This window comes from Ovis aries, chromosome 1 (genome assembly GCF_016772045.2).
Source record: "Ovis aries strain OAR_USU_Benz2616 breed Rambouillet chromosome 1, ARS-UI_Ramb_v3.0, whole genome shotgun sequence".
NCBI classification, from domain to species: domain Eukaryota; kingdom Metazoa; phylum Chordata; class Mammalia; order Artiodactyla; family Bovidae; genus Ovis; species Ovis aries.
Window position 1 is genome coordinate 119,843,050 of NC_056054.1, and position 23,975 is coordinate 119,867,024.

The window sequence follows — 23,975 nt, forward strand, 5'->3', positions numbered from 1 at the left end:
TGTTTAACGCTTTTGTTAATGAATGACTTGAATGAAAAATAGAAAGAAGCCAGATGACCCACAGCTGGGATAGTTAATATGATACATGACATATTCAAGTTCAAAATGATTTATATAGGATGGGATGCCAGGCCAAAACCAACATAATGAAATTACACAGGGATGAACTTCAGGTCCTCTGCTTAGCTTTGGAATGTCAAGCACCAGGGTAGGACAGACCTGGCTTGGAAATACTCCTTTGTTTAGTCAACTCCATGTATATTTATCAGGACCACTGTGTGAAAGATGCTGTCTGAACCCTCAAAGGGAGTCTGACATAAACATGATATCTCAAAATGCTAAAGGTTTGGTAGTGTTTGGGGGAAGTGATATGCATATCTATATAAACACAAGGTACACAATATGAAGTGTCATGTAAGTGACAAGACCACGGGGCTGGGAGACTTTCTCAGAGACAGATCATGCTCAGCTGGTGGTGCAGCTGGAGGAGGCTTCATGGGAGAGGCTCACAGTGGGCACTGAAAACCAGGAAAATTCTCTCTCTCTCTTTTCTTTTTAAGCAGGTAGCTACAGTGAAGGAGAAAGAAGTAACGGTGGTAGTCAGCTAATGCGACACGTTGGGGGAGTGGGGAGCTATGAGAACCCTAAGTGACAAGTGGGCAAATATGTACACACATGTGCCTGGGTATGTGCCCATGGGAGTGGGGAGAGGATGAAACCAGGCTGTGAACAGACCAGAAAGACCGTGTTGATAACGTGGGCTTTCTTCAGTGGTATTGAAGGTCTTTGAAAAGTGGGGGACTCCTGTGATCAAAGGAGCACTGGAGGTCTGTTCATCTGGCCCCAGGGTGTAGGATGAATGGATGGGAGACTGGAGAGGCCAGAATACCAGTTGAGAGGCTAAAACACCTGTGAGAGAGGGCCTTGAGATTGGAAAAGCAAAGAAACTGCAGAATAAACTGAAGCAAGGATTCACATATTTGGCATTTGTGGAGAAGGCAGTGGCACCCCACTCCAGTACTTTCGCCTGGAAAATCCCATGGACGGAGGAGCCTGGTAGGCTGCAGCCCACGGGGTCGCTAAGAGTCGGACATGACTGGGCGACTTCACTTTCACTTTTCACTTTCATACATTGGAGAAGGAAATGGCAACCCACTCCAGTGTTCTTGCCTGGAGAATCCCAGGGACGCGGGAGCCTGGTGGGCTGCCGTCTATGGGGTCACACAGAGTCGGACACGACTGAAGCGACTTGGCAGCAGGAGGCTGCCATAGGGGTGGGAGTTAGGCAGAAAGTGATCAGAGTGACTGCAGTTTCAGGAAGAAGAATTGTGCTGGTTTGGGAAGGAGGGAGGCTGTGTTTAGGTTGATGTCTTGGCAGGACATTCCCAATTGGATATTCAGAACTGGCGCATGGAGAGGCAGTAGCCTGAGACAGCTTCAGCGGTCTTCTGCACAGATTGGTCTCTGCAGCTGGCACAGTGAGAGGCTACTGTAAAGTGAGGAGCAGGCCAAGGACAACGCTGTGGGTGTCCTTCACACTTGAGGAGCCCAGGATGACTAAGGATGGAGAAGGGGCAGTTCATGTGCAAAGGGTTGCGAGTTTTAGCTGATCACAAGCTTCCCATAACCTAGTCCTTTTTTCTTTTTTAAAGGAAAGACTCAATCCCAGGCTTCATGTCTGTATCCCACAAATATAGGACTTAAACTTTTTTATCCTGCCCAGGTGTCCTCCTGGAACTCTGTGTGGTCCCATCTCCTTTCCCCTAACTCTCTCTCAGTCCAGGAGCAGAGGCCTTGAGGGAATGGGCCTCAGTACTTTTAGGCTGTAACCTGGAGGTGCAGATGTGGTGCCTGAGGCACAGAGAAAGGAGGGAGAGGGAGCAGAATTATCAATCCATTAGGTGAAGGTCTTCTAAGTGCTTTTAGTGGTAATCAGGTTACAGGCCTCACATCAGAAAATTTATAGACCCATCCACAGCCTCATGCTGGAAAGGTCTTATTATTATTTTAAAGGTCTTATTTATTATTTTAAAAACAATGATAAAGCCATAATCAACAACAAAAGTCTTTTTTTAGAAAATCCTAGGTCTTGGTGTTCAAGGGTTTCTCTTTAGTTTTAAAACTATTACTTTATTTTTAAGCTAATATTAAACATTTTAAGGTAAAATTATTAAAACTTTCCTTCTAACACAACTATGTTTTGTTCTTGCTCCCTTCTCACCCTCAATTTTACCCCCTTTATCATTAAAAAAAAAAAACTGGGAGAAAAAGACAATCTCACTTAATATAACTGCTTCCAATTGTATGTCTGAATTATTTCTAGCCATATATGTAAATCTTAAAAAATTGTAATCAGTGTCTGTGCGACTCTGTACTCTATCTTTTTACCTAACGTTATTTCCTTTTTCTGTATAGTCATATTTTCACTAAAAATGTCTGCATGATATTCTGTTACACAAATGTGCTCTCATTTGTTTAATCGTTTTTCTATTTTGGGACGTGGCATTTGCTTTCCTTTTCTCCTTATTGTAAATAACATGGCTATAAACAGTACATGTATCTTTTTTTCTTCTCTTGGATTATTTCTTTGGAAGCAATTCCCAGGAGTGAAATGATTAGGCCAAAGGATATGAATGTTTTTATGGTTCTGATAAATGCTACCAAATTAGCCCTGGGCGGCCTTCCTTCTGCAAAGGCTCACTGTACCTAGTATATAAATTGCAGGCTAAGTGAGGTGTGCCAGGAAGGAAGCGTGAGGTGACAGTGCCCCGTGGAGTCTGGTTCAGTCCAGAGCCCCATCTTCCCACTGTACTCTTGTGGGGCCCGCCGCCCCTGCTAGCAGGGAGGAGGGGAGGGCAGGAAAGGGGTGTGGACACCATGGGAAATGAAGCAACCAGTTGGACTTCCTACTGGAGCAGCTGCAGATAGGGGGAAATTACATACCAGCAAGAGGGGGGCAGGGCAGAGTGAGCCAGGGGACACTCAGAACTTCACCAACAGATCAAGGATGGAGGCAGAATAGCCTGTTTGAGCTGGCCTCTAGGAAGCAATGATTGGGCTTGCTCCTAGGAAATCCCTTGCCATCATGGGCAAGGATGGTCTGGGTTAGGAAGAAGTAATCGCCACTCACTCCCTTGCTTAATAAAGATTTCCTGTGTGCCCACTGTGTCAGGCTCTATGCTGGGAATTCTGGACTCAAAGGGGAATAAAACTGGGATACTTCCCTCAGAGAGCTTGCAGTCTAGTAAGGAAATCAGAAGAACAGATGATTATTATAGTTTGGTCAAGTATGCTGATAAATCTGTGCTCAGCAGATAGATCTAGGTGTGACTCAGGGGATGGAAAGACTTCCCAAAGGAAGTGATGCCTAAGCATGGTTGGAAGGATGAGGAAGAGCTGGAGAGCTGAAGAGAGAGAAGGATGCTGCAGCTGGAGGGCGTGCTGAAGAGGGAGGGGAGAACGTGGAGTGCAGTTAGGTTTAGTGGGCGCCGCCCAAGACTCCCCAGGGCTCGATCCAGGAAGCACCAGGCTTTCCACGCAGAGCCTCTGGGGGCACAGTGCCGTTGTAAAGGGAGGGCTTAAGGGGCCAGCTTTGAAGCTGTATCTGTAGGGCAGGTACACTTAACTTAAACTGGACACGTATTTGGCATGGCTGCTGAGACTACAGGGAACGTTCAAGCTCTCAAAAGCCACACTTTGTGTTGCCCCATGGTTGAGTCCCCATGCAGTGGAGGACAGGGAGTTAGGTGATCAGATTTACATTTTGAAAAGTTCTCTGTGGCTATGGTCCCCAGGGAATGGATTGGAGAGAGCATGACGTGGAGACCTTTCGGGGGCTATTCAGTTATCTGGACTAACAACCAGGCAAGGTAGGCTTTGGAAAGGGCCATGGAGGCAGAGGGGGAAAGAGAAGCTTGAGGGGTGACCTTCCTCACAGGCTGAGAATTTTCCATCTGAGTCCTAACTGAAGACTAAGGGAAGAGGCGGCGCGGTCCCCAGGGCCCGTGCAGGTGCACTGTGTGTGCGTGTGCTGGATGAGAACCAACTGAGTCTTACAGTATAGCTGGAAGGAGCCAGGCATGGTGGTACCGGAGTTCAGGGGTCTGCACCAAATTCTGTTGCTGTGGAAATTGCTGTGGGGTCTTGAATCATTGGTAGAAGACCTGGGGCCCTCACCAGGATGATCATTCCGGCTTATTGCATGCCTGGCTTATTGGGAGGATTAAATGAGTTAATGTGTTCATTGTCAAGGACTTAGAAGAGGTATAAAGGATGGGACAGATGCGAGGTGTCGTCACCTCTGTGTTTTGAAAAACACAGGGAAATATCTGTAAATAACTTGGTGCCTCAAAGAGAAGCCTGCTCTCTGGAGTGTATGAGGCAGGGTAGGGGTGGGAGGTCAGTGGGCGTGTGCTTCTGCTTAGGCCTCTGCTTCCGCCTCTCCTGTGGTTTTTCTTTGAAGCTCAGTGCAGCTGTTACAGAAAGGCCGGGCTGGGCCCTGCCCAGATCACTCTGCTCAGAGGCAGAGGCTGCATTTCAAGCTACAAAGAGGAAACCAGTGGGGTGGGCAGGACTTCCTGACTCTAGTGTGTGGGTCCGTCCCTGGCCTGACACCCCAGGAACCTGCCAGGAGGCCCTGCGTCCTAAGGAAAGACCTGCTGTCCATGCCGGGAGGACCACCGCCTTGGCCCACCATCTAAGAGCTCTGTTCCAGCCACAGTAGGGGCAACGTTCAGGAGCTACAGGGACTCCCCCGGTCCAGTGAAGCATTTTGAATTTTAGAAGCAAAGGCACCAATTAACAGAGCATAGAGGGGAAAGGGCCAGAATCCACCCCAGCCAGTCACTCTGCTTACGTAAAGTTGAGCAGTTTTGATAGAGTAGGGAAGGAGCTGCGGTGCCTTTGCCTTGCCAGCTGTGAGCACGAGTATATACAGTATGACGGGCTGGGGAGGAATGGGGCGCGGCCTGTACTCGCTTGCTAGGGCTGCCTGAACAATGTACCACAGACTGGGCGGCTTAAACCCAGAAATTTATTTTCTCACAGTTCTAGAGTACAATCTCATCCTGAGGTACTAGGGACTAGGACATCAACATATAAATTTGAGGGATACAATCCAATATATAACAACATCCCCAGACCTAAAGCCTCACTTCCAGCTGTGGGTGAGGATGGAAAAAATTGCGGTAGAGGTCACCAAGCCACAGGGAAGGAAATGGAACTTGAAGTCTCTGAAGACCCAGCCTTTTGCTCCCTGCCTGGCCGCTTCCCGCACTCCTGCCCTGGGGCCACTCCTAGGAAGAGGCACCCTGCTGTCTGCACAGCCGTTGTTGCTGCCTGGCTCTCCTACTCTTCCGCTCTGCCTTGAGCCCAGGCACAGCTTCAGTCACCTTCTGGGTAGATAAACTCATATCACCTCTCCTGCCAACACAGAGTACAATGCGATGGACTCCACCTGAGTTTTCCGGCCATTCTGAGCTGCCTTTGGTATTCTCAGTCTTTAGGGCTCTGCCCCGAACTTGCCTGATCTTTCCGTTCTCCTCTGGGTAGTCTTGTCATCCTGGAGCTTTTACTCTCCAGCCACTAGTCCATTTAGGGGGCCAGGGCTGCCCAGCCAAGGCGAAGGGCTGAGGCATGGCGGGGCCCCTTGTCCGTCCTGACCCACCAACTCCCTGTCACCCTTCTATTCTGAGATCACTGGGCCAGCAGGAAGAGGCTGCGCTTCGGACAGGCACTCTCCCAGTTATCCTGGGGGCTGCCTCTGCCCGCAGCTCTGCCCCTGCCTGAGGGGTGGGCCTCAGAAGTCTCCTCTCTCCCCTGGAGAGTTTGTCACCAGCGCCCTTTCCCACGGGAGGCTGCTGCCCTGCTATCACGTCCTGGGAGGAGTTTTCCCCCAGCCCTGCTCCTATCTCTCTTCACTGTCCATTCCTCGTGGAGGCAGTGATTTCTCCCCTTATCATCTGGGCAGGAGAGGATATGAGTTGAAAAGGAACCATGTTCCTTTTAGTTGAAACCTCTTTAAAGTTGAAACCTCACCATGACCAGATTCTGGAGTGTATTTTCAGCCAAGAGGCCTAGCTAAAGATACAAGCAGTTGTCAGACTGGAACCAGGCCTGCCCTCCATAAAAAGAGACTGACCAGTTGCTACCCCAGCTGGGAGCACACGCTTTCTAATGACAAAAACTGTGAATAAATTCAGAGCTGATGAACAATGTTTTTTGCCCCATCTTTCCAAATTCATTGCCAGTTTTTGTCAAAGTATATTTGTATGACTCTCATTTTTGTACAAAACACTGTGAATGTCTCAGTTCTTTTTCTCTTTGTGTTCCATGCACATCCGCATGTATTAGAAAGGTTGAATATTTGTAATTTTTAACAGGAACATTGTTTTATTGCCTTTATAGTCTATCGTTTTCTCCAACTATTCTCTGAACTGTGATATTCAGATGATTTTTACGTTTTCACTTCATGTGAAAAGCAATGCTGTAGATGATTTTGTATAAGCTGCAGATTTCTTATTTCCTCCGCATATATGCTAAAAATAGAATGAAGAATTTTCAAGATCTTGTTACATCTGTCCATCTGTCCTAAATTGCTTTAGTCATGTCCTATTGTGATGCCATGGACTGTAGCCCACCAGGCTCCGCTGTCCATGGCGTTCTCCAGGCAAGAATTATGGAGTGGGGTTCCCATGCCCTCCTCCAGGGGATCTTCCCAACCCAGGGATTGAACCCGTGCCTCTTACCTCTCCTGCATTTGCAGGTGGGTCCTCTGCCACTGGTGCCACTTGGGACGTCCTCTTGTTACATAGTCCTCGATTATTGATGCAAGAGAAGGTAGGATTAGTAATGTGTAGCGCTAATATCGGTTTCTAAGGGAACAATTTCCCCCACAACCCTGGCAGTTCTGGCTTTTTGTTACTATAACATTTTGCCGATTTAATAGTGTGCATGGTTACCTTAAAGTTAATTTACATCTTGGTATTGACTGTCAACGTCTTGTGTCTTCCCAAATTATAACTTTGAGTCAGTATTTTCTCTCTCTGCTTTGGAAGTTTATCTTCTTTGATGTTTGCTGATGTTTATTGTACACAGATTTCATATGTATAAGTATGTTGTGTGACTTCCCTTAGCAAGCCTCTCCACCAAGTCTTCTTTAGATCCAAGCCATAGTTCTCAACTGTGGATACATGTTAGAGTCACATGGAGTTTCTGAAATACAGACCCTGGGGGACTTCCTTGGTGATCCAGTGGTAAAGAATCTGTCTTTCAATACAGGGGACGTGGGTTTGATCTCTGATCAGAAGACCAAGATCCCACGTGCCATGGGGCAATTAAGTTAGAGTGCTGCAACTGGAAAGGAGCCCACACTCTGCACCTACTGAACCCAGTGCTACAACAAAGGCCCAGCATCGCCAAAAAACAAATAAAATAAATGGCTTCAGGGACTTCCCTGGTGGTCCAGTGGGCGAAATAAAGAATCTGGGCCCCCTTGGGAAATAAAGGAGAGGAGCTGAGCAGACTGCTGGTGTCATCTAACAGATGGGGACCCCAAGGCCCAGGGACTTGATCCAGAAACCAAAACCTCAGTCTTTTCCAGTGGGGATGTCTTTAAACCAATAAATATTTATTGTACACCTACTATGTTAGCCACTCTGCTAGGATATAGGGGAAAGTTGAGATGAAGGCTGTGGTACGTCCTTCAAGGGGCTCACACTCTGGTGAGGGGACAGACAGCTCAGAGTGGCAAGGGAAGTGTTATGAGAGAGGTTTCCATGGCTGGCTGTGATGACAGAACCCTGGGGAGGAATCCATGAAAGCTTCTGGGGGGACAGATCAAGAGTCTGGACCTGGGATGGAGACGAAGAGATATCCAGATAGAGAGAATAAATAAGGATGAAGGAATCTGAGATGGAGCCACAGGATGTACAAAGACACAGAGGCATGGAAATGCATAGTGTGTTTAGAGGGCTGCAGACAAGTTCATGCTAGGTAAGAGTGCTATGTGGAGCTGGACTGCCAGGGTTGGAATCCTGGGTCCAACACAGCTTTGTCACCTTGGGCAAGTCCTTTAGCCTCTTTAAGCTCTGATTCCTCCATCCACAATGTGAAAATCATAACACTTGGCTGGTTGGTGGTAGATCCAATGAGATCATCTTTATTAAGCACTAAGTATAGTAGTTGGCACATGGTAAATGTTCAATAAGTATTGGCTTTTCTTATTGAGAAAAAGTTTTATCTTTTAGGGAGGAAAGATGGACAGGAGCCTTAGATAGAAGTTTACTTTTTAATGATAGTATATTTTTATTTTATTTTTTAATTATTTATGCTCAGTTGCTCAGTTGTGTCCAGCTCTTTGTGACCCCATGGACTGTAGTCTGCCAGGCTCCTCTGTCCATGAGATTTTCCAGGCAAGAATACTGCAGTGGGGTGCCATTTCTTACTCCATTTATATTATTTGTTTGTTTATTATTTGTGGTTGCACTGGGTCTTTGTTGCTGCTTGTGGGTTTTCTTTAGTTGCAGCGAGCGGGGGCTATTCTTGTTGTGGAGCACAGGCTCTAGGCACTCCAGCTTCGGGAGCTGCGGCGTGTGGGCTCAGTAGTTGTGGCTCAAGGGCTCACTGTGGCACATGAGCTTAGCTGCTTTGCATCATGTGGAATCTTCCCACACCAGGGATCGAACCTGTGTCCCCTGCCTTGGCGGGCGAATTCTTATCCACTGCTCCACCAGAAAAGTCCCATACTAAGATGTTTTGATTGTGTAGTAGGTACTATATAGTAGGTTGACCAAGCAAAGACAGATTTTAGACAGATTGTTTGGGCAGCAGAAGGGAGAATGGGCAAGAGAAAGAAAAGCAGAGGCAAAGAGACCAGTTAGGTGACCACAATCAAGGGCGAGATGATTGGGGCCCATAAGTGCAGTGACCATAGGGATATGAAGAGGCCAGGCTGGAAATAGAGCTAGAATAAAAATGTCTAGGCTTGGTGACTTACTGGATGTGATAAGGCAAGGGAGGGAGCAGGATCTGAGGTTTCCTACTTCTACCACCTTTCTGGTCTTCTTAAATACATTTTTAGTTGTGCTGGGTCTTCATTGCTGCACATGGGCTTTCTCTAGTCACAGGGAGCAGGGGCTACTCTTCATCGTGGTGCACAGGCTTCTGACTGCAGTGGCTTCTGTAACAGGAGGAGAGCGCTGACTCCAGGGTGCACAGGCTTCACTAGTCGCAGCACGCGGGCTCAGGAGTGCGGCTCACGAGCTCTAGAGCGCAGGCTCATTGGTGCAAGGAGTTAGTTGCTCTGAGGCATGTGGAATCTTCCTGGACCAGGGAGCAAACCCATGTCCCTACACTGGCAGATGGATTTTTATCCACTGCACCACCAGGGAAATTCCTCTACTGCCTTTAAATCTGCTCCTCAGCCAGATCCTGCAGGCTCAGCAATCATATCCTTTCCAAATGGGCCTGCCATCCTTGATCTTCAGGACTCTCAGGAACTGCCTTGCGGGGATTAGGAAGGCTGTGGAGGAAGAGCACAAGAGCCTTTTATGTCCAAAACTAGATGGAGGCTACCCCTCTCCCAAGGAAATGAGCTCAGCTTCCTCAAATCTTCCCTCCTACAAAGGAAATCTCAAGTCTGGTGACTTGGACCCTGCTCAGGACCCTCATTGACACAATCTTAGGCATCCAGATGTCTTGGGCTATCAGAGCATGTGGTCCAGGCCTATGTCTGCCTGGGGGGGTGGGGGTGGCCCATAGGAGGGATGCTTTGCAGAGCAGAAATGGCTCAAACCAGATATTACCTTGTTCGCTTTCCCTGTGAAAAGAAGAGACCATTTTGCTTTCCTGTTTTATTTATTTTTTAGGGATCAGTCAGATATTTTCAATTCCTCGAGCTTCCTGCCGTCTACAGGTGTTTCCTGTGGTGTTGCACTCAGAAAGGGTAGAGCCAGGGCATAATCAGCTTTGTTCCTGAGACTTCTAAAAAGTCTGCCCACTCTGGCCTGAATGCGCCACATCCAGGTCCCCATAGGCAAGGTGGGGTGAATACAGGCCTCTTGCATAACTGGCTCCGCGTTCTCCACCACTCACCTGTGGTACAAGGCAGGACTCTCTCTGAAGACCAGCTGATAAGCAGAACTGTTGGGGAGAGAGGAGAGGAAGTCTTTGGTTTTCAGTGTTAACTCTGGTTGTTGAGTGCCTAGCAACTGTGGCCTTATTGACAGAGGTGCTAGGTAACTCCAGTAGAATTACTCTTCACTGCTCATGTGTAGGCCAGTTCTCCCATCTCCAAACCAGTTATGACAGCCTCACAGAGCAGGTGCTTGTTTGCTTTTATCCCCCAAAAGGTATGCTAAACTAAAATTTTAGGGAAATCATCATGTGTCTCATGCACAACAAAAGCACATGATGAGAAATCCCTTTATCAAGTGAAGAAACTGTTAGTAAGGCGCATAGTCTCTCTCAGTTGATCTATTTGACAGTATTTATGGAGCCTTACACCTGTCTTTTAGAAGGAATGAAGCAGACATTTACTGAAGACCTTTCTTACACAGATTGTCTTTTAGAACCATCCCAGTTGTTCTGTGAGCTGGCTGTTACTGATCCATTTTGTTGATTAGGAGGTTAAGGCTCAGGATGGTTAAGGAGTCTAGTAGCTGCTGATGGGCAGGAGTGGTACCTGAACTCTTTTCATTCTATCTGGAGTTCTGTTTTCTAAGCCCCTTTAGAATTGAAGGAGAAAGTAATAATACCTTTGATACTTATATTATTAAGAACAATGGTATAGTGATGTACAAATAGTAAAAACAAATTTATATATTAAACCAGAAGTTACTTCCTTGGATTATCCAGGAAAATAGGTAGAATATGATAAAAACATACTTCCCATAAATCAGAAGTAGCAAACTGGTAGCCTTCTGGGCCAAATGCTGCAGGCAAACATTCTCCACCCCCACTGAGGTTTTCTTTTCTTTTTTATCTGAACTGATGTTAAAAACAAAATACATGGTACTTAAAAATCTGGATTTTAATCTCTTGATAAACCAGATCATTTAGTAATGCTGGACCTTGAATTATCCTTTGAAAAACAGCTCTGTGTGACCCTTGCAGGCAGTGGGCTCGACCTGAAGAGCATCTGGGAAGGCAGGGGTTTTCTCCCAAACCCCTACCCTTTCCTTTACATTTCCTGCCTGGTCTCTGAAGGCTCTAGGGTTTGCAAGGCCCATCCCAAATGATGTGGGACGAGGCTGTGGAAACAGGTTGCAAAGTACACTCAGGACCTTAATGGGTCTTGCACCCTTTTCCATCTACTCCGAAAGAGGTCATTACTCCCAGCTGCCAGGCTGCATTCTCACAGTGGCAGCCCCTGCTCAGAATTCACATCATTGCATCTAGAGTAGAAGTAGCTTTCATAGAAGGGAGGATGTCTGTGTTATACTAAAAGTCACAGTGGCCAAGTTTTGAACCCAACTCCACTATACCAGCATGTGCCTCCGGAAAAGTAACTTTATGCTTCTTTGTAAAATAGGGCTAATAATATTTACTTCTCAAGACTGTTGAGAATTCAGTGAGCTATGTCTGTGATATGCCCTGAACATAATAAGCACTCAATTAATATTAATTACTGATCCCTTTTTCCTTTCCAAAAGTAATGAATACATAAGCCCCCAGGGGACATTGCTTATCACCAGGGAGTAAATGAGTCCACACTGAGCCATCCAAGACTTTTATAGAAAATCAGAGTATCTGCTAAGATGGAAGGGGACGTTTTAGCTTCAGATTGATCGCTTCCTTGACCAGAGAGCAGTTTGTAATACCAAAAAGAGAACATTTAAAAATGTTTGGGGAGCTATTACAAATGGGGCAAATTGGTCTAGATTTTAGTAAACCTAAAAACAGCTCTAAGGTCATGTTTTTAAACTAGTGGCACCATATCTTTCTGGAATTATGAAGTTCACTTCATCCTTCTCCCCTCTGGGCGTGTGTCCTGTCCCTCAACACCCAAGCCCTTGTTTTAATATTTTGAGAAGACTGACAACTTGCTACAAAGTTTTTTCCAAGTATTTGTTCACACGAGACTTCCCTGAAAGATTTGATGAGTAAGCTTGAAACTCTCCTTTCAAAATTAAAAAAATTTTAATTTGATGGTTTTCATACTATTTCTTGGCAACTTGCTTTCTTTCCCTTGAAAACATAATCATGGACAGCCCTATGAATTAGTTCTAATGTACTCTTTCAAATACACATACACCATTTTACATGACTGATATCATAGCAAGCATGCTGAGTTTTTACAGGCAGTGTTTTTCTTTTGGTTTGCCTCCTCCAAATCAGCTCTCCTCCCCGTCACCTCAGCTTCCAGAAACCTCATATATACCTTTCTGTAGGATATTTCATATTCTTTAACTATACATATTGTTGTTGCTTCTGTTTAGTTGCTAAGTCGGGTCCAGCTCTTTGCAACCCCATGGACTGTAGCCCACCAGGCTCCTCTGTCCATGGGATTTCCCAGGCAGGAATACTGGAGTGGGTTGCCATTTCCTTCTTTAAGAGATCTTCCCAACCCAGGGATCAAACCCGCATCTCCTGCATTGGCAGGCAAATGCCTTACCTCTGAGCCACCAGGGAAGCCTGCATATAAGTTATTACATGTACATTATACACACATATGACGAATAGGTACATGTACACATAGACACAGGTGGGGATAGATTGCTTCGTTGTTGCTTTATAAAACCAGGATCATATACACATTTCTCTGCATCTTACTGTTGTCACTTTACAATTTTTCATGGAAGTTTGTAATGCTCCAATTCATCCTTTTTAATGGTTTTATAATAGCTTGTTAATGTGAATGGACCACAAAACGTTTCCCCTTTTATGGGTATTTAATTTGTTTCCAGAGTTTTGCTTCTATAAACAGCACTGCAGTCAACCTCCATGTCTTTATATACTGGGGCTTATATGTCTGTGGAGCATGGGGCTGAGTCAAAAGGTTTGTGTAATCTAAATGTTGCCAGATAAATTTCCTAAAAGGCTGTACAGCTCAATTTCCTCCAGCAATCTGCGATGGTTCCTTTCCCATTTCCCAAAGAGCGATGGCTGTTTTATCCTCTCTCCCCTCTCCTTGCCTATCTGATATGCATAAAGAGAAATCTTAGTGCTATTAATAATTTAATTTGCATTTGCCTGAAAACTTGTAAGTTTGAGCATCTTTTTATGTTTATTGGCTTTTTAAATCTGCTTTTCTATGAATTGCTTATTTGTGCTGTGCTGTGCTTAGTCGCTCAGTCGTATCCACCTCTTTGGGACCCCGTGGACTGTAGCCCACCCGGTTCCTCTGTCCATGAAATTCTCTAGCCAGGAATACTGGAGTGGGTTGCCATGCCCTCCTCCAGGGGTTCTTCCCAACCCAGGGATTGAACCCAGGTCTCCCACACGGCAGGTGGATTCTTCACCATCTGAGCCACCAGGGAAGCCCAGAAATACCGGAGTGGATAGCCTATCCCTTCTCCAGGGTTTCCCAACCCAGGAATCGAACCAGGGTCTCCTACATTGCAGACAGATTCTTCACCAGCTGAGCTACCACGGAATTCCTTGCTTATTTATATCCTTTCTTATATATTGTTCCCATCATTTTATGAGAGGATTTTGTATAACAGATATTATCTCCTTTTCATCTGTGTTACAAAAAATTTTTTGGGTCTATTGTTTTCTTTTTACTTCATTTGTAGTATTTTTGCCATTACAGAAGTTTTTCTTTTGTTTATAGTGTGTGTGTGTGCACGCATGCTCAGTCGTGTCCAACTCTTTTGTGACCCTGTGAGGCTGCCAGGATCTGTCCATGAATCTTCCCAACCCAGGGATCGAACCCCAGTCTCTTGCATCTCCTGCATTGGCAGGAAAATTCTTTTCCACTGAGCATTTGTTTTTAGTAGAGGTACTTAAATATATATATATATATATCAGCCTCCAGGATTTCTTTCTTAGTTAAAAAGGGAAATGTTTCATTTTAACACTCTTTTACCCTATACTTTGCTGTTACACCTTATGTTTCAGCTAACTAATCTCAGTTTGCCTTCAAAATGACAATGAACCCCAGAGGCAGGCGTGGGAAGCTAGCAAAGCACGCTGGAAGCTGTTACCACAGGCTCCTCTCAGGCCGCGTGTGCATTCTCTGCCCAGCTCCTGTAGCTGATACCAGCCTGGAATTTTTCTGTCCTCAGCTCTTAGCGTCTGTCTGCTCCTCCCTGCCCCACCAGTGCCCTCCCCCATTTGCTCCTTAAATAGAAGTTTTTCCATCCATTTTCCCAGCTCTCTTCTGTATTCTGTCCTTCTTTCTGGTGGGATGCATGTTCCTGACCTCTCCATATCCCTGCTCCAGGACCTCCTAGGATCACAGAGTTCTTTCCTGCCATCTGAGCTGGGTCCCCCACCCTCCCCTGGATGCCCAACCCTCTCTCCAAAAGATTGTCTTCATCACTGCCTGACTGCCCCTTTGCAGTTCTGGTTTGCATGGGAAGAATTCAGGACAAATGTTTTCCTTTAAACTCTGTGCTGGATTTACCCTTTCAGGATAAATTCCAAATACCTTGGCTTCAAATATAATAATAGACTGTGTTTAGTGAGGACTATTATGTGTCAGACTATCCTGAATACTACATACCTCACTTGATTCTTACCCAAGCGTATGATGCAAATACTGTTATCCTCACTTTACAGACGAGGCCCCTGAAATTTGCAGAGGTTGGTTACCTGCCCCAGGACCAGAGTGAGGATATGAACAAACACTCTGTCTCCGGAGCACTGTCTGTAAGCACCTTCTGATCCAGTCCCCCCGCCCCTATTCTTACTCCACCACTTCCCCTTCCTGGGTCTTCTGACACATCCACATTTACAGCATGGGCTGCTCCTTGGGCCATAGATCATGCCTATATGCACACAGCTTCTATGCCATTGTCTGCTTAACTTGCTTTTGTGTTTGATCCACCTTTGCTTCATGTTTCCCCAGCTGGACTGTCAGCTTCAACAGAACAGGGACCGTGACTTAATTTCTATGTAACTGTTCTCTCCTCCAAAGTTGTTGGCTGATTGCTTTTTATTTTTCAGGAACTTCCTTCCGTTCAGTTTAGTCGCTCAGTCGTATCCGACTCTTGGGACCCCATGGACTGCAGAATGCCAGCCCTCCCTGTCCATCGCCAACTCTCAGAGTTTACTCAAACTCATGTCCATCGAGTTGGTGATGCCATCCAACCATCTCATCCTCTGCTGTCCTCTTCTCCTGCCTTCAATCTTTCCCAGCATCCAGGTCTCTTCCAATGAGTCAGACTTGGCATCACATGGCCAAAGTATTGGAGCTTCAGCTTTAGGATCAGTCCTTCCAATGAATGTTCAGGACTGATTTCCTTTAGGATGGACTGGTTGGATCTCTTTGCAGTTCAAGGGACTCTCAAGAGTCTTCTCCAGCACCACAGTTCAAAAGCATCAATTCTTCAGCACTCAACTTTCTTTATAGTCCAACTCTCACATCCATACATGACTACTGGAAAAACCATAGCTTTGACTAGATGGACATTTGTTGCCAAAGTAATATCTCTGCTTTTTAATATGCTGTGTAGTTTGGTCATAGCTTCTCATCCAAGGAGCAAGCATCTTGGAATTATCTTGAAATTATCACGGCTGCAGTCATCATCTGCAGTGATTTTGGAGCCCCCAAAAGTAAAGTCTCTCATTGTTTCCATTATTTCCCCATCTATTTGCCGTGAAGTGATGGGACCTGATATCATGATCTTAGTTTTCTGAATGTTGAGTTTTAAGCCATTTTCTTCACTCTCCTCTTTCACTTTCATCATGAGGCTCTTTTGTTCTTCTTCACTTTCTGCCATAAGAGTGGTGTCATCTCCATATCTGAGGTTATTGATATTTCTCCCAGCAATCTTGATTCCAGCTTGTGCTTCATCCAGCCTGGCATTTCACATGATGTACTCTGCATATAGATTAAATAAGCAGAGTGACAATATACAGCCTTGATGTACTCCTTTCCCAATTTGGAACCAGTCTATTATTCCATGTCCAGTTCTGAACTTCCTTCAGCCTTCACTAAATTGTTTATAACCCAGACTCTGTAGGAATATTCAGTTCAGTTAGGTTGCTCAGTCGTGTCTGACTCTTTGCAACCCCATGAATCGGAGCACGCCAGGCCTCCCTGTCCATCACCATCTCCCAGAGTTCACTCAGACTCACGTCCATCGAGTCCATGATGCCATCCAGCCATCTCATCCTCTGTCATCCGCTTCTCCTCCTGCCCCCAATCCCTCCCAGCATCAAAGTCTTTTCCAGTGAGTTAACTCTTTGCATGAGGTGGCCAAAGTACTGGAGTTTTAACTTTAGCATCATTCCCTCCAAAGAAATCCCAGGGCTGATCTCCTTCAGAATGGACTGGTTGGATCTCCTTGCAGTCCAAGGGACTCTCAAGAGTCTTCTCCAACACCACAGTTAAAAAGCATCAATTCTTCGGCGCTCAGCCTTCTTCACAGTCCAACTCTCACATCCATACATGACCACAGGAAAACCATAGCCTTGACTAGACGGACCTTAGTCGGCAAAGTAATGTCTCTGCTTTTGAATATGCTATCTAGGTTGGTCATAACTTTTCTTCCAAGGAGTAAGCGTCTTTTAATTTCATGGCTGCAGTCACCATCTGCAGTGATTTGGGAGCCCAAAAAATAAAGTCTGACACTGTTTCCACTGTTTCCCCATCTATTTCCCATGAAGTGATGGGACCAGATACCATGATCTTCGTTTTCTGAATGTTGAGCTTTAAGCCAACTTTTTCACTCTCCTCTTTCACTTTCATCAAGAGGCTTTTTACTTCCTCTTCACTTTCTGCCATAAGGGTGGTGTCATCTGCATATCTGAGGTGATTGATATTTCTCCCGGCAATCTTGATTCCAGCTTGTGCTTCATATTGAATCTTCCTAAATCTCACTTGACTTTAAAATACCTACAACTATGGACCCACCAAAATCTCTGCTTAACTTAAGGTGTTGACTACCAAACAAGTTCTAATGTGAGATTGTTCTTGGCCTCATTAGGTGAAATCAGTGGAAAGTATTAAATAGGAATGATCAATCAATAAATATTGGCTGATAAGATACTTCCCATGCATATTTCACTTCATCATGATAATGACCCTATGTAGTAGATCTCATTTCCATTTTATAGAGCAGGAAATGAAGTCCAGAGGAGATGGATCTGGAACTATGAGTCCTCTCAAATTGCATCACAACAGCCTGTGCTTGGACAGCAGGATAATAGCAGAAAAGCCAGAGTGGCCAGTCTGGTCTATCAGCCCCATGCTGATCCTGGGGTGGAAATGAGCACCATCTGTGTTCTCTGCTTTCTGCAATCCCAGATTTTCTGTGTGATGTGGCCTGGGAGCCACTAAGAGTGGAGCTGCCTCTCCTGGAAGAGCCATGCAGCTGAAAGGTAGCTCAGAGGTATAATTTATAGGTATGCTGGAGTGATGGGATAAAGTACTGTTGGCCTGTCCATAAGAAAACCAAACCATCTTGTGAGTTATCTGCTCAAATCTCTGCATGAGAAGCACTTTGGCCATTGTCCAGAGAGAGATTTTTCATGCATTTGGTGGTGGGCGGTACAATTGCTGATAAGAAGGGAGCAGGAGGAAGTTGGTTTACTTGTATCTTAGGCCTTGTATTCATGTCTCTTGAGCTGGGGGCCTGTATATTTCTGTGTCCATACTAGGAGGATTTTTCTAGGGTCTCCTGTGAGGAACTTCTCAGAGCCTGGCAGCCCCTGCCCTCCCCCTCAGGGCCCCAGAGAGTCGTTCACCTTAGGGGGTCCGTGGCTACTCCAGATGTGTCCCTGCTAGCCTGTTCTGTTCTTAGAGCCCCTAATTCTTGCTTCAGAACTGTGAGGCTCTCAAGCTGACTAAGGAGCCGAGCCCTTGGTGTGTGGATAGCAAAAAAGCAATAGGCCAAAGGGTGTGAATGAGAGAAAACAATGCCTGTACTCATTCCTTCTTTGTATGGCTTCCAGAGGAAACCAAAATGAGGGTTATGGTTTTCCCCAGCTGGGGAGCAGTGAACCTGGAGAAAAGCCTGAACTCTCTGCCAATATACTTTCCCCTTTACAGTTTGTGCTTCTTTTGCCCTTATCCCTTGATCGGGCTTGGTATTGTTCTGTGTTACTGATTTCTCACCCACCTTCCTCTTATTTTATTTATTTTTTTGTTTTGGCTGCCTGGGTCTTTGTTGTAGTTGCCCTGTGGCATGTGGGATCAATCTTAGTTCCTTAATCAGGGATTGAACTCATGTTCCGTGCATTGCAAGGGGGGTTCTTAACCACTGGACCACCAGGAAAGTACCCTCTTTGCTCTTTAATGGTTTTCAAATGCCCCTGAGGCTATTTGAGCCCTGTCATCTCCCTGTCCTAAAACTCTTCTCTTTAAGAGAATTACCAACTCTAGTTTGCTAATGTGGAATGAAGGGATTATATCAGATTACCATTTGGTTCCTGTTTAAGAGTAGGAAGTGTTCCATTCTTAGAATCTTCTTTGGAAGAGACAAGAGAAGGAGGGATGGGGTTCTTTATAGAGCTGTGTGTCAAAATGGTGGGGGGGAGGGGTGTAATATCACTTGGGATTCCTGATCTTCCTTTCAGAGTTTGCTCTGATTCTGCCTAGACTTAGTCGGGTATCCACCTCTGTTCATCCACATGAGGAAGATAACCTAAGTGTTCCCAATTTCCTCTTAGTGATGTTAAAGTTAAAAAAAAATAGTTGGCCAGCTGCAACTGCTACTGCTAAGTCACTTCAGTCGTGTCCGACTCTTAGCGACCCCATGGACTGCAGCCCACCAGGCTCCTCCGTCCATGGGATTTTCCAGGCAAGAGTACTGGAGTGGAAAGGGCCTCGGAAAGCATGCTGGGCAAGCTCTTCACCCTAGGAATGAGGAGACAGAAGGGCAGAGTGGGGTGGCGAGTTCACACAGCTCTCCTGACTGCTGGGTCAGCGGCCTCCCCTGCCCCTAGGATGCTCAGTTCTTGAAATGACTCATCTGGATTGTCTCTTCTGACTTTGCAGGACTTGTCTGCCAAGACGTATTTCTTCTTCCCACTTCCTGCATCCTTTAAACCCAAGCATGTTCCCTGGAGAGCTTCTCCAGCTGTTCATGCACCCACCCTAGCCCTTGAGGGTCCCTGATTAGGCTTGGACCTACAGGGGCAGGCACAACCCTCAAACTCTGGCCATGAGGCTGAGTCCTGCCTCCTCTTGGTGCAGGGGCCTGGGTGAAAGGCAGGACTCTCCTCACCTGCAGAAGCCAGAAGTAGGCATTTCTCTAATAATTAGTGAACGTCTTTTCATGTTCAGCGCAATAAGCTTTCAATAAGTTATCCGCTTTATTATTGTTAAGAAAATACAATACAAAAAACTACTATTACTAATTCAAAACCAAACTAATTCAAAATTCTCTAGAAATGGCTTTCTAAAGAGAGCCATGTGATTAGTGGAAATGGCAACCCACTCCAGGGTTCTTGCCTGGAGAATCCCAGGGACGGGGGAGCCTGCTGGGCTGCCGTCTGTGGGGTCACACAGAGTCGGACATGACTGAAGTGACTTAGCAGCAGTAGGTGTAAACAGAATCACTCGGTATGGGGATAATGCTGGACACAGAGAGGGCCTGAGCAGCCCAGCAGGTCTGGACTCCTGTGGGACTCTTGACCCTTGACCCTCAGTCAGTGACTGGAGGGGACACTCCCAAATATGAATCAGTCCCAGGCCCAAAGGGAGCAGGCAGAGGGAAGAGCAGGTGGAAGAGAGAGATCAGGCCATCTCCAAGCTGAATGTCAACACCCCACCCATGCCTTTCCCAGTCAGCTGTTTTGCCCTATAAAACCTAATAGACTTTTCAAGTAAAGCAACTTAACTCAGCCTGGTGGTTTTCTTTTCTTCTCTCTGCTTCAAGACCCTTTTTGCCTCATCCCAATGAGTCAGTTTCTAAGGCAGGTAGAACTTTTCTTGTGCTTTGCATGGGGCCTCTTTGATATACCAAAGATTATGGATTCCTGCCTGGACCATCCCTGGGCAGCAAGGTTGGGGAGGACAGCCTTAGTGTCTGAGGACAGCTACAAAAATGTGAAATTTCACAGCTACAGCTATGTGAAATCCACATCAGAGCAGAGATGTGGATTTCACAGCCTGGGCAGGTACCATTCTACACTGATAGGAGACCCATGCCTTCCCTGCCTCAGTGGCTCCTTGATGAAATATGTCTGAAAGTCAATAGCCAACAGAAAGATTCAACCACTCTACATAAAGAAATAGACACATTTTAAGTATTTTTTAGATATGTCATGTTTTAGGATAGATTGAGTTAATAAAAAAAAGAAGACAGATATACCCAGGGATGGGAAATATGAAATTATAATGCATTCCTTAGCTCCAAGTAGAAACTGGAGGCTCAGATTTTTAAGTACTGGATTCATCAGGGAAGGTCTCATTCTTTGCCCTCTAGTTATACTATTCCAGTGACCTTGGCTCAGTTCAGTGAACCTTAATGAAAATATTCAAGCCTGGTATGCCCAGAGCCAAACCTGGCTGACACATTGTTTCCATTTTTACCTTGAGGCCCTGTTCTATGTTTATCAACCCCTCACAGTGTCAGGCCATTGGTGTTGGTTTACTGATGTATCATTCATTCATTCATTTGACATTATTTACTGAGTGCTGAATATGGTAATGGGCTAGGGGGTTGGGACGTGAATAACACAGGGTTTCTGTGCTTAAGGCAGAAAGAAACAAGCTTGCAAAACCATGGGTATTTGAAAAGTCTTTTGATCCACTGTGTGGATCACAACTGTGGAAAATTCTTAAAGAAATGGGAATAGCAGACCACCTCACCTGCTTTCTGAGAAATCTTTATGCAGGTCAAGAAGCAACAGTTACAACTGAGCATGGAACAACAGACTGGTTCTAGATAGGGAAAGGAGTAAGTCAAAGCTGTATATTGTCACCCTGCTTATTTAACTTATATGCAGAGTACATCATGTGAAATGCCAGGCTGGATGAAGCACAAGCTGGAATCAAGATTGCCGGGAGAAATATCAATAACCTCAGATATGCAGATGACACCACACTTATGGCAGAAACTGAGAGAGGAGAGTGAAAAAGCTGGCTTAAAACTCAACATTCAAAAACTAAGATCATGGCATCAGGTCCTCTCACTTCATGGCAAATAGATGGAAAAAGAGTGGAAACAGTGAGAGACTTTATTTTGGGGGGGCTCCAAAATCACTGCAGATGGTGACTGCAGCCATGAAATTAAAAGATGCTTGCTCCTTGGAAGAAAAGTTATGACCAAACTAGATAGCATATTAAAAAGCAGAGATATTCTACTTTGCTGACAAAGGTCTGTCTGGTCAAAGCTATGGTTTTTCCAGTAGTCATGTATGGATGTGAGACTTGGACTATAAAGAAAGCTGAGCAACAAAGAATTGATGCTTTTGAACTGTGGTGTTGGAGAAGACTTGAGAATCCCTTGGACTGCAAGGAGATCCAACGAGTCCATCTTAAAGGAAAGCAGTCCTGAATATTCATTGGAAGGACTGATGCTGAAACTGAAACTGCAATAATTTGGCCACCTGATGCAAAGAATTGACTCACTGGAAAAGACCCTGATGCTGGGAAAGACTGAAGGCAAGAGGAGAAGTGGACGACAGAGGATGAAATGGTTGGATGGCATCACCAACGCGATGGGCATGAGTTTGAGTAAACTCTGGGAGTTGGTGATGGACAGGGAAACCTGGCATGCTGCAGTCCATGGGGTTGCAGAGTCAGACATAACTGAGCGACTGAACTGAACTGAATTGAGTTCTATACATTGGCCTTTTATTTCCTCAAACACATCCTGCTCTTCTCATTTCCAGGCCTTTGGGTAAACTCTCCTTGGAATGCCCTTGGCTATACCCCTCCCTTCCTTATCACACACACACTGCTTGGATCACTTCTTCTCTTTCAGATCTCTATTTAAACATCACATTTTTGGGTCAGATCCCCTTATCACTTGCTTTTCTAGTCCTTTCCCTCTGCAGGGTTTATCACCCTAAGAAACAATAAACTGGAGTAAAAATAATGAGGTTGCTGAACGGTTGCCCTCATTAGACTGCAGCTTCCATTATGAAAAGACCTGCATCCTCTTGTTCATTGCTATATCCTGGCACAGGTCCTGGAGTACAGGAAGAATGAGTGAATAAATGAATCCAAGATGTGGTAAAGCAAAAAGAAGCCTAGCACCCAGCACTACACCCTGCCCAGGGGGACCCAACCCACAGAGCATCCCAAGAGACGTCCTGCTAAGAGTCCAGCTCCAGACTGCAAGGGGAAAGGGGAGGGAAGGAAGAAGAGCCGCTGTAATAGGAGAGGCTATAGCTAACTGGGAGGCAGGCCCTTGTCCTTGAGCAACTTGTTCTAATCTTAGAAGGTATGCTTGGGCTTTCTGTTGGGACATGAAGGACAAATGTCCCAGGCCTCAGGATTCACTCACATGTCACTCCCACTTGGGAGGCAGAAATGGTCCCCCGTGAAGGATATTATTAGGAGGCTTCCAGGTGTCTGCAGCAAACCCCAGGAGTTAGAGGGACTTTCAGCGAGATCAGGCTTCTTAGGGGACTAACCAGCATGGAGAGCATGTGACATGAGTCTCTGAATTCTCTTTGAAGAGCTGATGGGTTGTAGATTTACTTGTTGGCCTCAGCTGTGAATCCCCCTGAATCACCTAAGCTAGCTATGTAGGCATTTTTCCCATATTCTTCTCTTTCCCCTAAAAAGAAAAAACAAAAACAAAAGCCAACTGCTCTGAGGCTGCCAGGCTCACAAGGTTGAATTTGATTTTCCTTCTCTGCACACCCACAGTTGGAAGAAGACTATTTTGGTGGTGCAGGCACCCAGCCTGAACTGCGAAGTCACTGCTTCCTCCTCTTCATCCCAGGACCCTCTCCATCTCCTTTCTCGCCTCCACTCACCCAACCTGTCTTCGAGCTGAGCCAACACTTTGTAACAGGAGCCAAGTTTCAAGCGCAGGTTCATCTGACTCCAAAAATTCCAAGCTTTCAAGGATCCATCCTGGACCCTCTGCTGTGATCACTCTCCCCTTCTGGGCACCTTTTCCTTCTCTAGCCACCTCTTGCCTCTTTCCTCCTAGCCCTGCTCTCACTGGGGCTCACCATCTCTGTGGATGGCACCCCTGTCCACTCAGCATCTGGGCAGCATCTTGACTCCTCTCTGCACCTACCTGGTCCATCACTCGTTCCAGATAGTCCTTTTTCCTAAGTTGCTTTTAAGTTCTGTTAATGTTCTCCATCTCCATGGACCCTCCCCTAGTTCAGGGCACCATTCTGTCTGGTCTTATACTCTTGAGATCTGCAGTGTTGACTGCAACCCTATGTCAAGTCATCCTTGAGAGAGTTGTTAATTCCTAGATGAACTTATCTGATCTTGGTCCCAGTTTTCTGCCTCTACTGAATCCTTGCTCTCCATTTTCCTGTAAGCCTGGGAGACCTAAACACTCTGAATCCTTGGCCTGTGTAGGGCTCATTATCTACTAGTGTTTGAATCAATAAACTCTGCCTCTTGAAGGCATTTCTTTACCAGCTGTGGGCCATAGATGCTTGATTCTCACTCTACTGCCTTTAAAAAGCACCCACAAATACAACAAGCTGCTGCTCAGTAGAACTTCTGCTGAAGATTTGCAGATTTGCAAGAAGTGATCATAATGGCACAACACAGCTAGCAATTGTAAGTCAGTGACCAGAGGTTCCTATCCATCAGAACCTTTTTGGCTGGACTTCCCTGGTGGTCCAGTGGCTAAGATTCTATTCTCCCACAGCAGGGGCCCTGGGTTCACTCCTTGGTCAGGGAACTAGATTCCAGATGCTACGATTAAGATCCTGAA

General features: G+C 45.8%; 1 protein-coding gene across 7 annotated transcripts in view; it reads left to right on the plus strand.

Annotated features, from left to right (window-relative positions):
• The window catches only part of RCSD1 (RCSD domain containing 1), a 71,495-nt gene that overhangs the window by 17,875 nt on the left and 29,645 nt on the right, over nucleotides 1-23,975 (plus strand). For 2 of the 7 annotated variants that reach the window (XM_042257391.1, XM_042257409.1), the window contains exon 1: nucleotides 14,767-14,814. The exons of 4 other annotated variants lie outside the window; for them this stretch is intronic. In XM_042257391.1, the coding sequence (XP_042113325.1) occupies nucleotides 14,782-14,814 (33 nt within the window). In that variant the 5' untranslated portion in view covers nucleotides 14,767-14,781. Of the gene's footprint in view, nucleotides 1-6,763; nucleotides 6,838-14,766; nucleotides 14,815-23,975 lie in introns of those variants that run through there. One more of the 7 variants, XM_042257399.1, reaches the window with a different exon arrangement.